The sequence below is a fragment of the Pelecanus crispus genome, chromosome 12, assembly GCF_030463565.1.
Source record: "Pelecanus crispus isolate bPelCri1 chromosome 12, bPelCri1.pri, whole genome shotgun sequence".
NCBI classification, from domain to species: Eukaryota; Metazoa; Chordata; class Aves; order Pelecaniformes; family Pelecanidae; genus Pelecanus; species Pelecanus crispus.
Window position 1 is genome coordinate 28748141 of NC_134654.1, and position 17189 is coordinate 28765329.

Here is a 17189-nt window from a genome sequence, read left to right on the forward strand (position 1 = left end):
CGGTGTCCCGGTTCCGGCTGGGACAGAGTTCATTTTCTTCCCAGCAGCAGGCACAGTGCTGTGGTTTGGGTTTAGTAGGAGAAGAATGTTGATAACACACCGATGTTTGAGTTGTTGCTCAGCGCTGCTTATGCCAGTCAAGGACTTTTCAGCTTCCCACGCTCTGCCAGGGGCACAAGGAGCTGGGAGGGGGCACAGCCAGGAGAGCTGACCCCAACTGCCCCAAGGGCCGTTCCATACCATACGGCGTCATGGGCAGTATGGAAACTGGGGGGGTTGGCCGGGGAGCAGCGATCGCTGCTGGGAACTGGCTGGGCATCGGTCGGCAGGTGGGGAGCAATTGCATTGGGCATCACTTGCTTGGTATATTGTTATTATTATTTTATTGTTATTATTATCATTACTATTTTACTTTATTTCCATTATTAAACTGTTCTTATCTCACCCCAGGAGTGTTTCTCACTCTTACTCCTCCAATTCTCTCCCCCATCCCACCAGGGCAGGGGGAGTGAGCAAGCGGCTGTGTGGTGCTGAGCGCTGCCTGGGGCTGAACCACGACAGGTGGCAACGGGGAAACGTAAAAAGAAACAAACAAACAAAAAAGAAAAAGCTGTGATGCCACATATTTAATAAATATCGCGCCATACACGTTTGGTTCTGTCTTTATTCATCTACAAAGCCCACAGCCTCCGGAAGAACGAGAGCAGACAGTTAGATGCACCGTGTCCGTGTCTCCGTCAGCCTTCCTGCGAGCCCAGCCTGGATTCCAAGCACTGACTGAGCCACTGGAGAGCCCTTTGGTGCCCAGGATATTCCCGCTGGATCTGCTGGACAATGGCGTTAATGGTACGGAGCCGGTCCTGCAGTTTCTGCTGCTCGGTTCTCCAGGCTTGTTCGGTGCGGCACAGGGGAGCGTACTTCCCTTCCTTCAGCGCCTGCAGGTGCTTCTGGCGTGTCTGGTAGGCCACAATCTCCAAAAGGTTCTGAGAAAAGCAAGAACGGGAATTGCTTTGACAGCAGACTTGCACACAGGAAAGAACTAAGAAAATGACGTGATTCGTGTCACAGGTACTGAAACCATCGTATTTTGAAAGAGAAGGGCTTCTTGAGAAGGGTACTGCTATGAAGTCCCCGTTATAACGGGCAAACAGCAGCCCCATTCCGAGTGCTGTAGAGGTACAGTCACATCACAGAACTCTAAGTCAGAGAAATACCCGTGCATACAAGGCAACCCTTGCCAGGACAGAGTTTCACCAACTTAAAAACATTATAGGAGGTCATTCAAGACCTTGAGCTGGCTCTCAAACTTGTAACGCGCTTATGAGTAGCCAGCGAGCGCTGACGAAGCTGCCACTAGGTATTTTCAAGACACAAACCATGTCCTTCAGGCTGGCGGTTCCAGGGGAATGCTGCCTCGCTAAGGGTGCAACTGCAGCATCAACTCAGGACCACTATGAGCCCTCAAAATGTGCTCGGTTAACTTAAGGTCTTGCTAAAATGACACGCCAAGCGCGCCCAGTTCAGGATGGCGGCGAGACCAAGAGCCAGGCAGCTGGCAACAGAAGGGAGCAGCAGGTTCGATTTGGCTCGCCTGCCGCGAGGCAGTGGATGCGCTCACCCAGCGTTTCTTGTTCCGAAGACATTCTGCTTCTGAATGGAGGCCATCGGACTCAGCCTGCAGCCCGCGCAGTTCTTGCTGCTTTTCCGAGAAGGTGGCACTAAGGGACGCTTGGGCGCTCTCCAGCTCCAGGATGGTTTTGTTGCAGTCTTGAGCGTTCTAGTAAATGGAAGAGAAGGAAATGGTTCTGGTTCTTTAGCTCACCTGCATTCCCAGCCATCTTCCCAGAACTCTTCCCCCCCTCCCCCCCCTCCTTTTATTTTTTGTTTTAATGAGTTTCCAAAGCCTGCCCCTGCGTGGTGCTGCACCTGTGCAGGGTCCGTGTCCTGACACCCCGTGTGTCTGTGCAAGTGCGCATGGGTGCTCACCACAAGGCAAACACAGGCTGCATGAACGCTTGCGGCCCTGCTTTACGTGCTCACCTTCTGGGTTTCGCTGATCTTCTTTCTCAGCTCCTGGTTCTTGCGGTGCAAGTCGCTCTTGGTGATACGTTTCTTATCTGCTTTGTTCTGACCCTCTCCACGAATCGCTATCGCCTCTCTACGAGAAACAGATGCCTCCATATCACAAATCATCTTCTCCTGCTGCTTCATCAGCCGGCCGTAGCGGACCTGCCATTTGTCAAGATACAAAATAGGCTGAAAATAACAAACGGTTACGAATGGCACCTAACTGAAGTCTTCTGTGTGGCACACCCCCTGAACGTAAACCAGATACACACGAGACTTGGCAAGCCAAATTTGCTCTAAATCCAAACCTAGTTTGCCCTGTGTAGATCTGGAAGGCAGAGGGTTGGATTATCAACTTGTCTAACCTTCAAAATGTTTCACTGGAACTCCTTAGCAATAGCAAAAGCAGAAGAGCAGAAGCATCCTGAGAATGAAAGGAAAGAGTTGCTTTGCCAGAAGACTTCCCTAACCAGTGATTAAGACGATGCAGTATTTAGTAATCACCATTTATAAATTGGGGTCACAGAATAAGGTGGCAGACACATTACATTTTAAATAGATTTCTCAGGTATATCTAGATTCTGCTGCAGCCTATTACATAGCATGCACAAGGAACGCATAAAGTGCACGCACGCTGGATGTATTTAATTCCATCTAGCTGCAGGGTGGTAAGATTTCCAGTACTGCAATGGCCTTGAGGATGCTGCTTCTCCAGCCTGTTTCTCATCTCCTGCCTTAAGTTTCAGCAACTCCAAAGCCGAATACATTGTGTGCGGCTTCCCCTCCTCAGTCCTCTTTCACAGTGGCTTACTTGCATCCTGTGAATCTCTGTTCTCATGGCTTGGATTTCGCCTTGTCCGGTCTCAGAATCCACCGCTGCACGCATCTCTTTTGTCAGCTGGATCTTTTTCTCCCATAACATGATTTGATGCCTTCAATGACAGAAAGGGAAAGCAGCGCGTTTGTAAACAACAGAGAGGAGTGGGCTGCGTCAGTGGCAGCATGCTCCCGAGATCGATTCAGAACACAGAGCTGAATAGTTTGGCAAGAAACTAAGAATTTGCATACGGGATATATAAAAGGGCAGCAACAGAGCAGCGTGAAATCAGACAGGAAGCTCCACAATTCAGAAAAGGGCATGATGACTGTAAAAACAAGCAAGCCCAGGCTGACAGGGGGATGATGGACCCCAATTAATTGCCCAGTGCAGCACCCTTGCTCTGAGTTACTGGCAGAGGAGATTGCATGCAGAGTCTTCCCGTACAGATCTTGGCAACATCCAGCACAAGCATGCTGGAATTGTTACAGCCAACGTCCTCTCAGCTCTTGCTGGTTCCACAGATGGCTAAAGCACCTTTCAGTTTCTGCGTTTCAAAAACTCATTAAACTCCTTTCATCTTCCCCAAGGACAGAAGCCCATTTGCTGGTGCTGGTTCAATTTGATGACTGGAGAAGAAAGGTAACATGGACACTTATACAAAAGTTCAAAGACTGATGCACAAAGCAAGAATCTCTCTGGTACCTACTCTGCTTCCACCAGGCTGTTTAGGAGTCTTTCCTTCTCTTCAGTCAATTGACTGTGCTTCTCCTGCATCTCAACTGACTCTTTTTCTGCTGCCTAGAGTTGAGAAGCATAAACCAATATGACATTGTCAGACTGAGAAAGATTTACAGGATCACTATTTGCCTCTGATCTGCATGGGAGGTTGAGACCTGGAAATAAGACGTCAAGCTTCCGTACCTTGAGAGAGCGTACAAACTCGTTCTCCGTGATAATGTTGCCATACTGCAGCTCCTCGAAGCTGTTGTTGTTCTTGTTGATCAACACATTCAACTTTATCAAGTCATTTGACATGTTCCTCATATGACGTTCGATGTCTTTCTGTTCTTTTGTTTCCTGCTGAATTTCATCTACAGGCAAACGGAAGAAAGTCTGAAAATTCCCAGGAGCACTGGGTTGAATGCAGGCAAGGTGTGACAAACTGCTATTAGACCAGACAACACTGCATGCAGAGCCACCTGTGTCCCACATACCCAGCCAAAACCTTTTTCATCAACCCCAAAAATCAAATAAGGTTTTGGAGGAGACTACTGTGGAAAAGAGTTGGTTTTGGCCAAGGAAAGTGCTATCATGGGTGGGGACACTTACCTACCAACTACTTGCAAACTTTATTTGAGTGTAACACGTGACATGGTCACTTAGGGTTCGACTGGGTCAGTTAAGACAGCAGGCTCGATCGTTATAGGAAATAACGACACGCAAAACAGCAGAAGGTGCCTGGCTCTTTGCATTATTGCTCACACATATGTAGGAGCACCGAGGGCCTTCTTTGGTGAAGGTCTAGCATTACCCGTCTGTAAGCCTTCGCTCCCTTTTTTTGTCCATTCATGGATGAACGTTTTGAGAACGAACTAGGGAATGACTTACTTTCAGTGCGTATTTTCTTCTGCTGCATTATTGTGATCTGTTTCTTTAACATATCCAAGGAGGCTATTTGTTCCTCCCGCTCGTGTGTTAACTTCACCAGCTCTTTCTGCAGATTGAGCCAGTACTTCTGTAGTGTCATCACCTCAGAATTATATTCTTCGATCTGCTTGGTCAGCTTGTTGATCTCAATTTCCAATGGTCCTAATTCTTGCCCCTGTATGAAGGCAAGGTTTGAGATTAATCAGGCAGAATTTGCTGGAGCACTTTTTATAGCACCATTGCAGAAGGCCAGCCCAACTGCTGAGATGCCTACTAAATACTCAAGTATACTGTTATTTTGTCAGTTAGTTACTTTCTGCCTCCATTTCCCACAAGTTGGATGGGACTAATAATTCCTGGCCTCACCGGAATAAATGCAACAGAAGCCCAAAAGGTTCTCAGACTCTGCGGCGAGAAGGCCGCCTAAGCTCTTACAACAGGTACATCTGGACATTCAAAAGTTGACGAAGCGCATGCCACAGTAATCATTTTTGCATCGGTATCCATAAAGGTCTTACAGCTCACAGTGCTATGGACAGACCCGGGTATCATCGGAACGAGGACAACCATCAAGCGACTTAAGTCACTCTGCCTGTTCCATTCTCCCCTCATCAGTCTTTGCAGATTTTATAATGAGATCCTATTTACTCCCAGAGTATTTATGCCATTCGACATTTTTATCAGGTGTAGACAACTCCCTGCAGAAATCTCTGCTTAGGTACACCCTCATTTCACAATTCCCTAACGGCCAGCTCCTCTTCACATGCGTTAAGAACTGTTTGACAAATGTAAACATGTACATTAACTAGTGCAGCTTTCAAATCACAATACCAATGCCTGAAAGTTTTAACTATCCAGCACTTACGCAGTTACATTTATCAAGGGCATCTGTGGTCACCACAAAGAACAAAATCAAGTTTGGGATTGAAATGTAAATGTACATACCCCCTGCTGAGAAAGAATCATCTCCAACCTCTTGTTGTACTGGCTGATGACCCCCTGCTTGTTCTCAGTCAGGAGGCTGCACTTTGCAATCTCACTTTCCCTGCAGCTGATCAGATCATGGATATTTTTTATTTCCTTGTCCAGCTCACAAAGTGTTTTTTGGAGAATTGTCAGCCTGCAGTTGGTATGAGTTGCATTCAGAATAACCTGGGCCATATCATTCTCAACCTTGGAAAAATGCAGCTCCTAGGAATATCAATAGATAGAAAACAAATTACTGTCACCAAGAGCAACTCATTGATTTGTAACACCCACTTATCAAAGCACAGGAATTGGGGGATTTAGATTCTACTCCCAGGTCTGTGCTACAAGCTGTAAGCGAGCTACTTACCCTCTCCGTACTTCTGTTTCTCCATCTATTGACAGGAGATAGCAATATTTACCTCTGCCATAAGGCTGTTGAAAAGCATTAAGGAGCCTAAACATCCCAAAACCCTTTAAGAGACCACGCTCATCACTTCCGCAATTATCTTCCCTGCCCGGACGCCTCTAGTTACCTGGCTAACAGCAGTAGGACGTTACCATATTGTACCTCCTCCGCCATGCCTGACAAACGCATCCCTCGCCTAACAACTGCGCTAGCCAGAAAGCGTGGGTATGCCTTTTGTTTGAGTGCAGTGTGAATGCAGCCAGGTAACTTTCAAGAGCCTGTCTGCTACTTCTGCACAGCCTGGACCACACTGCGAGAGGTTGCAATTTGGTCTTTTCCAAGTCCGTAGTCTCTGCGTTATATTCTACTGTGCAACGCAGACGCTAATAGGAGTCAACGCAGAGTATCCACCTGTTTGTGTATCTGTCAGAAAGAGGGGTGGAGGGGCCTTTCTCTCAATGAAAGCCAACCCTGGAAGTCTTCCAGTTACTTAAGACATGCACCTGATTTAAAAAACACAGGGGCAGGCTGAAGTAACCCATGGAAATACAGAGGTGTGAGCGCGTTGTGTTAGTGCCAGCCCACACAACTCCATATGGTAAATACTATGCTGAATCTTCTAGTTTTTCTATCTGTACCAGTTACACACTCCCAAAGAGAGCAACTTTGAAAAACTGTGGGTCTGGTTTGACTGTTCCTTGAACTGTAATCCTTATTTGGAAACCGAGAGTATGCCGGTATCACATTCCACAATGCAGTATAGAGATACAAGTTAGTTGAATGTGGAGTATAGAAGTAGCACATATCCACCGTCTTCCTGCAACACCTAAGAACTTGAACCAGTTTATAGTAAACACTCCCAGGATTCACCATTCTGCCCCATTCTTTAAGCAAAGAAAGAATAGTATGTTATGTGTCAGGGCTTGTTGGCCAAACTCTCTCGCATACACAAGAATCCTGCAATAAGATCACTTCAAGAACTAAATTGAATTTGCAAACCCAGCAGAGCTTCAATTGCAGACATGAAAAACAAAATGAAGACACTGACAAAACACACTTGAGAAACACCGCTCTAGGCTGTTTCCTTCCCGTGCCCTCCCAAACAGAGGAGATACCACACCAGATCTGTTTTTCTCCTGTGAAGTTTTGCAGCCAGCTGTGAGAAGTGCTTTGTGGCTTTGCTGGACATCATCTGGTCCTGAAGCTTTGCCATGATTTCATTCTCCATCTGCTCTTTGGCATCAGTCCCTTTCTCTATATCCTTACTGATGGACAGCAACTCATTCAGACGAGCAGCTTGATCCTAAAAAGCAGGGAAGACAGAGACAGGATCACTACAACTGTTTGGGGAAGGGGATTAAATACCTGTGTCCGATTCAAAAGGATTCTTCTTCCAAGTAACTCTTCTCACCATCTTGGTCCTGTTGAGGACCTGCTCTGTCTCACGGAGAACGCGAGTGTAGGTGCCAGATTCAACCTTCAAGGCCTCCTGCCTTGAAAGGCACTGGGCAATCAGTTTCTTCGTCGTGTTGGCATCGTTCTGTGAACGGCTCAGGATGGTGACAAGCAACTCATTCTTCTCCTCCTCCTTCCTGATTGACTTTCTACAGCCATGGATGTCCATTTCTAGGGACTTGAGGTCATGTCTGTACTTGCTAGAGAGGCAGAGAGGATGGCAAATCAGAGGGATTGATTCGTGTGCTGAACAGTCATCTACAAATTCCTCTTTTCAAACACGCTGTTGCAGCAACAACTGACCAAGAAGGAAGATCTTTATAAAGGCTAGTCTGCTGTGACAGTGCAGAGTCATCAGAAGACAGATGGAGACATTAAGATTTAAAAGGGAATGTACGTAGGAAAATTAATTCCTTCTTTCAGTCCTGTCCTCACCTTCCCATTCTTACCAGGATGCCACCATATAAAAGCATATTGTATGCTCTCAGAGAATCCGTCAAGTTTTAAGACTCCCAACCAAATAAACACTTCTTTTGGCAATAATAGGAAGATTGTCCTGAAGATTTCTAGAAGCATCAGAAAATCCTAACTGAAAGTGATAGATAAATCCTTCTTGCTGTCTAGCTCTTTGGCTTGAGAGATGTTGCAAAGGCAAAGGAACCCTTTTAAAGGAAGAAAATATGAATGGAAAAACTCTAAACAGTTTTAAAACCCCACACATTTCAAGGAAGAGTTGCGTTTTGGATAAGGAAAATAGTAACAAAGAACTGTACTTCTTATCCTTTAACCTTATTATGTGCTTTAGAGCAGCAAACTTGTTCTGTCTGAAATATCCTGCACATACAGTAATAAACTTGACAGAAGACATACTGCCCCTTTTAGAATCCCTCCTGTCCAAATTCTTTGAGGTCTGTCTCTCCTGGGACTGTTTTCAGATCCCATACCTCAGCAACTCTTGTGTGGCAATATAGGCCTCATCCCTTTGCTTCATTCCAGCCAAGCTGCTATTCCAGTGGTTCATCAATCGCTTTTTCTCCATGTTAATAGCCTGTACCTCCATACAAGCCTAGGGAAGAGAGAGTCGGTAGACAGGATAAATCTATACTGTGCTGAAAAACTAAATTCATGTTACAATGCAGTGTTTTTCTTCTGTTCATAATACGATGGGCAGGAACAGCTTCAACTAATATGTGTCTGGTTTATTGCCACACCAGACCACAAAGCATAGGTCTGCAAGAAAAAAAACCTGCGGAGGTGGGGGAGGAAGTGATTTACAGGCAATTCTTCGGGGCGGGGTGGGGGGAAGTCTTCATTCCTGCAAACAGGAACAAACCAAGTAACTCTGGCCTAGATTATACATACCACGTGAGGATGAGCCAAAGCAGTCAGTCCTTCCAGAGGGGAAATATTAACCAGAAGTGAAAAAAACACCCTCCTACCTCATTTACTGCTTGCCGAGTTGCTTTTGTGTCCTCTGCCTGGGCCACAAGTTGAGCTTCAAACAGAGCAATCTGTTCTTGTAGTTCGTAGGCTTTTCTTGTTAAGCGGTCTACTAGAAGATCCTAAAGAGTCAGAGCCAAACAGTTCAGGATGAGCAATAGAATCTCAGTCTTAACCAACTATATTCTACAAGAATAACCTAGGCTAGAAAAGGGATTAAATTGGCAACTGGGTTAGATTTGATTCGTACTGAAACTTTTCCATTCCTATACAAATGACTCATGAATGTGATAACTTTCAAGAGAACAAGACCTCCTTTGCTGATCTTTTTTATTATTCCACTTGCAGTAGTAAATTGATACTTCAGATCTGAAGCAGGATTCATTCCTGTCAGCATGGATTATATTGTGCCACCTGGGAATCTGGGAATCTTAATACTTTATGTTTTACAATTCTTTGTTAAAAAAACATCTAAATCCATTTGATTTCAACTGTTTGCATGCAATTCTGCATTAATAATAGTCAGTCTCTGTCCTGCTGCAAGCAGAAGGCAGCAGAGGGAGCTCCAGCACACCAGCCGGCTCCGTTCATTTTCAAAGTTCACTTTTCATTGTGAAACTCATCGTGACTCCGAATAATTCTCTACACTTGAACACAGGATACTTCTTCACTAAATATCTTTCTGCCCCCACACCCCCTTTGCTTGAGTGAAGAGCGATTTACTATTATAAGGCTTGTCAAAAACCTATGGGCAGTACATGGCACCACCTTGGTGGTGGGGATTCTTCTCATTTTTAGAAAAGCCTGTGGGGTTTTTTTCAATTATTTGGGAAAAAAATCCCCACACATCTTCCGTGACTCAATCACTATAGCCTTCCTTCTGACGAGGCAGCAAGTCCTCCCAGACTCACCACTGTCATCTGTATTTATTTTAAAGAAGACAGTTTTACTTGATACCTGTTTTTTCTTTTCCACCTCAGCCTGGGCCTTCTCTGCCTCAGCCTTCTTTGTTGAGTGTTTCATTAGTAAAATATTATGATGCATATCCTGCTCCATATTCTGCATGTAGAAGAGATGCAAGGCCAGGTTTTCAACTTGGGTCTGCTTAGCAGAAACTGGGGAGGCAGGAGGAAAAATATTTACAGAAAAGTATGTTTGTAGGACACACTTTAAACAAAGATAAAAGGGAAACAAATATAGAAGCACCCAAAGCAAAACCCGCACACATACCAGCTAAATCAGCCCTCCCTGAAACGAGAATGAGAAATTTGCATCAGGTTTGCAGTATAGCTCCACAAGCAAAGCTAAAAATCTTGGTAAGTGATTCCTTGATTCCCAGCACACAGAATCCCAGGAAATCAAAGAAGGGGCCTCAGGAGGCTGTGAAACCACTCCTCTGCCCCAAACCAGAACTGTCGCTTTCTCAGTTTGTGGAATGCTTCTCTAATTTTTTCAATAACCTGCAAAAACTTTCTGGGCAATTTATTTTAATGCTTAGCTATCCTTGCCATTGCAATTGTTTTACTGTTTTCTATCCTGCAACACAAAAAGAATGAGTCGAGTCCCTTTCTTTGGCTGGAATGGGCTGCCACTTGGATGGTGCTCTCATACTCCTGGGTGCCCCTAACGCCCTACAACCTTTGCAATCTCATCACACCCTTACCGAGACACAGGCAAATGTAACAGAGAGATGGGAGTTTCCCTCCTGCTAAGTCACAGAACAGCCTACCTGCCAGGAACAGTTTATGTTTTAGCCCTAAAGACCTTCTTACGAGTACAGCGTAGCAACGTGGTCTTAGAAACAATAGAAATTATATGGCAACCAGGAATATCTGTGAAACTTTTCAATGAGTGCATTATTCCTGATTAATTTTACTGTATTTTTCAATCCAATGCTTGACTTATATTCAAATTCATTTCCCCACATAGTACTAGAATTAGGAAATATTGCAAGGACTGCCTCAGTCACCTTTCTTGCGTTCATCATCTGTGTTCTGACACATTTTCTTGTGAGTAAGCCTGAGGCCCTCCAGTTCCTCTTCCAGCTGCTGACGCGCCGCGGCCGTCTGAGAACGGCGGTCACGGCTCTTCTCCAGTTCCATCTGCAGATGGGCCAGCTGCTGCTGCGCTCCGTAAAGAATCACCCCGAGCTCTTCTCTCTGTACTTTGCCCTTCTTCGCTGCTGTCCTCTGCAAACGCAAGAGGAAATCAGCTATCTCGCTTCAGCTTGGGCAGGGACAGGCTGCTGTGGGAAGGCAAAGAAAGAATGCCGTATACCAGTTCCTGAAGCTCTAGGTTCACTTTTTCCATCTGCTTAGTAAGGTAATTCTTCAGGGCAGCCTGGAATCTTCTCATCAGAGGCTGTAAAGAAGTATGATGTTTGTAACTTTAACATTCTTGTGTAAATAAATTATGAAGAAACCTTACTGCCACTCCCACTATTAAATAAAACATCATATTTTCTGCCATAGACACTCGCATTCTTATTTGAGCTACACTCACTGTAACAAGTGAGAAGAGTGATATAGTGGGTATTTGTTGACATCAGAAAGTGACTACTGAGAATATTTGAAAGTCAGAAACATATAGGAAGAGCTACATCTGAGGATCCATCCACTCTTACTGCAAGTACTTCTCTTGCAGGAGTACTGAAGAGTATCAGATTTGCCCCGCTACATTGGTCACTCCCGAACCTGCAACTTCGGCGTTAATATTGAGGGAGTAGACACATTCAGGAGTTACTACTTTTACAAAAGCTATTTTTAAACATGTAGCTTTAGCATACAGCTAAGCCACTGCTTACAATTTACCTCACACAAAGGTATTTTTATACAAACAAAAATATCAAGTCTGCAAAGAAGAATGTCAAGATTTGAGGACTTCTCACATGTTCTGGATCCAAGACAACCAGCTCTGTTTCTTCACTTTTTCTGCTTATTTCATTTTCCTCAGCTCCATGCTGCTGGTGTTCCTTTTCCCATCCTTGGTCACCGTGCTCACTAGTAAGCTGACCAGATTGCTCAAAGGCAGGCTCTGAATAGAGAGAAATGGCTTCTCCAATGTTACCTGGACCCCAGCCCCCTAAAAAAGAAAAAGACTTAAATTTCATAGTATTATGCCTCCAGCTGGGTTAACAATGATCAGAAAGGGAGAAAACTAGAAACCATGCTTGACAGAAGGTATCGAGTATCGTACCGTTAATAAGGAACTGAACGATACCTGACTCTGTGCAGCTGTTCAACTCCACTGGCAACGCAGGTGCCTGCAGAGGAGCTCCGGAAGACGTAGGGGAATGGTTTCCTCTGTCTGCTATCGGCTGCTCCATGTCACCCAATTCAGGAGGACAACTGTCTAATTCCACGTCATCCGAGAAAGTCTCAGGAGATTTTTCCTGAAACATAAAATCCATCACCTGAAACAGCTTTTCAATCTATTTTCCCCTAAAAATGTGCCTATTTTTGTCATCATGAGTCATGAACACCACAGACAAAGAATCAACAAGAGGGCCTTGTTCTAAAATCAGCAAAGCTGCGTCACTCCGGATGAAAAAAAACCTTTAGACATAGATAGCACAACAAAGGAACCTCTCCAGTTTTATCAGAGTTTTTGTATACTTTGTGCTTGACCAATTAGCTTCTCTCTGTTCCAGTTCTGATTGGTTTTGTGGTTTTAGCAATAAAACAAGAGAATTTGAAGTTACAAATACTGGTCATGCATTCAGTGAATAAGAGTATATATATTATTGTAGTGCCTCACTTCTGCAGAACCAACGGGCAGCTCTGTCGCTCCACAGACTCCTCTTTCTGCTGGGGGAAACGTCTCTTCTTGGTCCTCCAGAGGCACAGACTCTTCCTCTTCATTGTCGTTCCCGTTCTCTGCCTCTACTGCCTAGCATGCAACACAGGCAAACAGCAGAATAGCAGCGTTGTAACGGGCTGTGCACTTTGTTTAATGTTAACGCCACAGCATTGTCACAACTGCTTTTTGTCACAGGGTACGGAAGTTTAATTTCAAAGTTTAATCTCATTTGCAAAAACAGCCATCCAGCTAGCATTAAGGTAGTAAAGACGCTGACGAAAATTCTACACACCACTTTTAATTTCACATATGTTTCTAGCTCACACCTATTAAAAAAAAAAATGCCCTTAGGGCTTTATTAAAGTCTTCCAGCTTGCACTATGTGTAGCCAAATTATTCTCTTCTTTCCTTTTAGAGAGGCACTGTTTAATTCCGTATCATCGTTTGCCAAATTCAAATACTGTGCAGTACCAATGGAAGAAAAAAAACCTTATCACCAACAAACCTCAAAAAAAGAGCCCGAGTATGTGCACCTATGAAGTGTGGATAACTTCCTTTTTAAAGCATCTACAGCAGAAACGCGCTACCTAAGAACCGAGTGAGAAGCACCGACTTCAAGATGCTGCTGACACACAGGACAGTAACTAAATTTACATTCTCATGGCTTTTTTTACTATGCAGGGCAAGACTGCAATAATTGCGCGCTTGTTTACTTCCCATTGAAACTGCTTGCATGAAGACATTGCTCTGTGAGGAACGCATGGGAACATGCTGCCCTGTGAACGCTTCAAAGGAAATCACCTCCATAGCAAGATGCGACGGAACTCTGATTACATCCCGCTCAGCGGAGCCGAATTCCATCCCGGATCCCTCTGCTGCGGCACCGGGAGCCTCCTCCATGCTGCTGGGGCCGGCCCCCGCCTGCAAGCGGGGAGAGGGAGTCAGCCCCCGCCCAGCGCCCGGCTCCCCGGGGCCCGCCGCCCGCAGGCCGCCCCTCCGCCGGGCACAGGCGCGCACAGGCCCGGGGAGGCCGGCCGGTACCGGGCCGAGCGGTGCCCAGCCGGGCGCTACGGGGCCGCGGGGCCAAGCCGGGCGGTGCCGGGCCGCGGTACCGGGCCGCGGGGACAGGCCGGGCGCTGCCAGGCCGCGGGGACAGGCCGCGGTACTGGGCCGGGCGGTACCAGGCGGCGGGGCCAAGCAGGGCGGTGCCGGGCCGCGGTACCGGGCCGCGGGGCCAAGCCGGGCGGAGCCGGGCCGCCGTACCGGGCCGCGGGGCCAAGCCGGGCGGAGCCGGGCCGCCGTACCGGGCCGCAGACCCCGCACTCACCCGCCGCCGGCCGCGCCATCGCCCCGTTGCCAGGCAACGCGTCAACACCCGGTCACGTGAGCGCTGCGGGCCGCACCACCTCAGCCCGCGGGGGGGAGGGGGGGGCGCCTCGGGCCGCACCACCTCGGTCCGTGAGGGGGGGGGGCGCTGGGGCCGCACCACCTCGGGCCGCGCTCCCTCAGCGCGCCGGGCCCGGGCGAGCCCCGCGGCGCCCCGGGCGCCATGGCCGCGCCGGTGCGGGGCAGCAGGTAACGGCGGCGGGCGGGGCGGGCTGTGCTGTGCGCGGCGGCGGCGGGGGGGGGGACACACACCCCTCTTTGCCCTTCCCCCGCCGAGGCGGCCCCGCCTGAGGCGGCTACCGGGCAGCCCCGGTCACGCCGGCGGCGGGCGGGGCCCCGGGCGGGCTCACCCCCGCCGGGCCGGGCCGGGCGGGGCGGGGCGGGGCGGTGGCAGCGGCCCCCGCGCAGGGCCCGGTGGGGGCGCGGGGATTCGCAGCGCGCCCGGGGCCGGGCCGGGCCGTGCAGCCGGCGGGAGCCGCCAGAAGTTTCCCCCGGGCTCGTCTTTGCCGGTAAAAGCGGCGGGGCCGGGCCGGGGCCGCGCTCCCGGGCTGCGGGGGGGCTGGCGGGGGTCCCGGGCCCACGGGCCCGCTGCTCGTCACGCGTGTCGCTGCCACTCGGGTCCGTGCGCGGTGAAGGGCGCGCCGGCTGCCCTGCCCGGCACCCCTGGGGATGGGATGCATCCATTTTTTTTTTTTTAATCTTCCCTTTGTCTTCCCTTCCTACCGCCGCCTGCGCAGCCCCCGCCGCCGGTGAGCGCTGCCGGCTCGGGGCCGCAGGGAGGAACGCGGAGCGGCTCCCAAACTTTGCCTTCTGCCGTTTTGGAGCGGCCGCGGGCAGCCGGAGCACTGTCACCATTTTGCTTTTGGGAGGCGATCTGCTCTCGCATGACCCCGACATCCCCTCTGCGCTCGCCGAGCCCTGCCGCCCGCGGAGGCGTGAGGATGGACGGGCTGCATCCTTGGCCATTAGTTGATGCGTGGCCTTCAGGCGCTGCGGGGCAGGGATTCTGCGGTGCGGCGTGGCTCGCCGCGCTGCTGATGCTCTGTAAAATAACTCCGCTTCTGCCTCCCCGACGTCCGCCCGTCTTCTCTGTTCTCAGACGGGTAGCTTGTCTTGCGAAGGTATTATGTTCTTAGTTGCTCACTCTGACTAGAAAGTCATAAAAATGAGAGATCTTGTAAGAGAAAACAGTAGAAATCTTAAGACCAGGACAGCTCACGGGCTTGCTGCTGCTTTTGGAGAAGCCTCCTGTAGGTTTGTAGGCTTAGAGGAGCTCGTTCTGCCGATAACTTGGCTAAAAGCAGAGAAGTCTCCAAAAGCTGCTTCTCTGACCCTGCGTTGGATGCGCCGAATGTCCGGGTTTATTCTGCGTGGCTCGCTGTGTGGCTGGCGTAAAGCTGGAGAGCCGGGATGGGGCAGAGCATTGCGTTCTCTGTCCGGGAGGCAAGAAAGGAGGGGGGCAAGGCAGGGTGCAGAGGAGACTGTTTCAGAGTGGCAGAGACGCCTGGTCTGGTGTCCATCGTATTAAGAAAAAACTTTGCAATTAGTTCATCGGTTCAGCTGTGAAACCAGGTTCCTGGGATTGTTTAGCTGCTGATATTGAGGGCTCTAGCGCTGCGAGCGTTATCAGGCCACGGCTACAGGATGTTGGAGATAAAAAGCCATAAAAGTGTTACCTACTGCACAGGCGCTGCAGTTAGGTAATATGAAATTGTATTTAATCTTGGGATGGAGGGACATATGGCACAAACAATTTCTCAGTGCTAAAGCGTGTGTTGTGGTTTGACTTTTAGTGCTGGGTGGGGGGTGAGCTTTTTGTTTGCTTTTTTATGCCTAAGCACGTGTGGCTGGGAGCAGCAGGCAGGCCCCCATGATAGCATTTCCTTTGCCTGTTTATCTCTGCGTCACAAACTTGCAGTATTTAGTCTGCTGTCCCTTTTTTACCTTCTGAGATGCATCTCAGCGGAATCTGTTCCACCGAAGTGACTGGAATTGGAGTTGTGCGAGTGTCGGGATTCCAGCCTTCGCCGGTGACGGCTGTTACTTTTCCTTTGCTCTGTACTCTGCGTGCCACTGCTGCACCAGCAGTCAGGAATGAAAGGCTTTTTGGTGACCTACATAATTCTCCCCATGAAATGGGATGACTTCAGAATGGCTCCCTATGGTAAACTTTTTGCCTTGATTTGGCTAGGTCATCTTAAATAGCTCCAGCTAATAGCTAGTAGTTTTGAAAGCCTCACCCCCCCCAGCATAGAGGCATTGCAATACAAAGGGAAGGTCGTTACAAGGGCTCTCGTGTATACATAGAGAAGTATAGATCAAGCGAGTGACCAGCTGAGTGGCACAGAATAATCCAGTCAGCTTCTTTCCAATCCACTGGAAAGAAGCTGCGAGTCCTGACTCCTGGGCTCCTGTTCTCCGTCTCCGGTCGCTCTGCCTTCGAGCGCGCTGTAACCTGTGCTTGAGCTACCGGCGATGCAAACCCTGCATTTGCTTTTCCCAAGGGGAGGAAGAGGCAGGAACTTCTGCAGTGTTTGAGACCTCCCCAGTGTGGTGACTCTGTACCCCTTAAACGTGTAAAATCAAATCTAAGTTATTAAGGGCAAAAAAAAGAAAAAAAGCCTGTTGCGTTTTTCTTACTTAAGGCATTTCATGCTTAAAATTGTTGCCGATGTTTGACAGCTCTCATTTCTCCTCTGTGCCCAGGCATGCTGTAGGTCTCATGTTTCGCTTCAAGAGCCCCGTAGCTTGGCTGATTTTGCTTGTAAAGCTATTAAACTCTTGCACAGCAAATTTGCTCTCGGAGCCGCAAGACGCGCTGCCAGGCACAAAGTGCTCGGCAGTGTGACTTGCCGGCTGCAGCCGACCCCCAAGCGCAGGCCGTCGTATGCCTCTGTAGGCTAAATTTATTTGTGAGAGCAACCTTGCTGCCGTGTGTGCTCGTGAGCCGCGCCGGTGTCAGTGTGTGCTGCACGGGCCGGGAGTGATGTGCTGGAGCCTGTGTCAGCCTGTGCAGGAGCCCTGCGTTGCCCTTCATTGCCAGAATGCAGGAGTCTTGTGCAACCGGAGGCAGCAACATTTGGTCCAGCAGCGTCTGCCAAGGTGAGGGTGCAATCTGCCAAGCCAAACAGGATTTTGTTGTTGATCGGTTTGTGAGAAGGGGAAGGGCATTTCTAAGGGAGGCGAGCAGCCGGTGTTATT

The 17189-nt window shown here is 48.6% G+C and overlaps 1 protein-coding gene across 1 annotated transcript; it reads right to left on the minus strand.

Annotated features, from left to right (window-relative positions):
- Positions 1 to 721: 721 nt before the first annotated feature.
- Positions 722 to 13502, minus strand: CCDC40 (coiled-coil domain 40 molecular ruler complex subunit). The gene is made up of 19 exons (XM_075719869.1): positions 13404 to 13502; positions 12561 to 12692; positions 12024 to 12195; positions 11692 to 11870; positions 11082 to 11165; positions 10774 to 10993; positions 9762 to 9919; positions 8804 to 8926; positions 8309 to 8430; positions 7321 to 7564; positions 7030 to 7212; positions 5480 to 5725; positions 4496 to 4709; positions 3809 to 3978; positions 3594 to 3685; positions 2879 to 2999; positions 2041 to 2229; positions 1619 to 1777; positions 722 to 983 (listed from the first exon to the last, which is right to left on the minus strand). The coding sequence occupies exons 1-19, from the start codon at positions 13500 to 13502 to the stop codon at positions 738 to 740; spliced, it is 3153 nt and encodes a 1050-aa protein (XP_075575984.1). The 3' UTR covers positions 722 to 737.
- Positions 13503 to 17189: the final 3687 nt, after the last annotated feature.

What these genes read in the sequence shown, in the direction of transcription:
- CCDC40 (XM_075719869.1), bottom strand. Translation starts at nt 13,502, where the DNA reads ATGGAGGAGGCTCCCGGTGCCGCAGCAGAGGGATCCGGGATGGAATTC. An exon ending in AGGTGGAAAAGAAAAAACAG is followed by an intron (nt 8,927 to 9,761) that starts GTATCAAGTAAA and finishes CTGACTCTTTAG; the next exon opens with GATCTTCTAGTAGACCGCTT. An exon ending in CTCGGCAAGCAGTAAATGAG is followed by an intron (nt 8,431 to 8,803) that starts GTAGGAGGGTGT and finishes TCTCTTCCCTAG; the next exon opens with GCTTGTATGGAGGTACAGGC.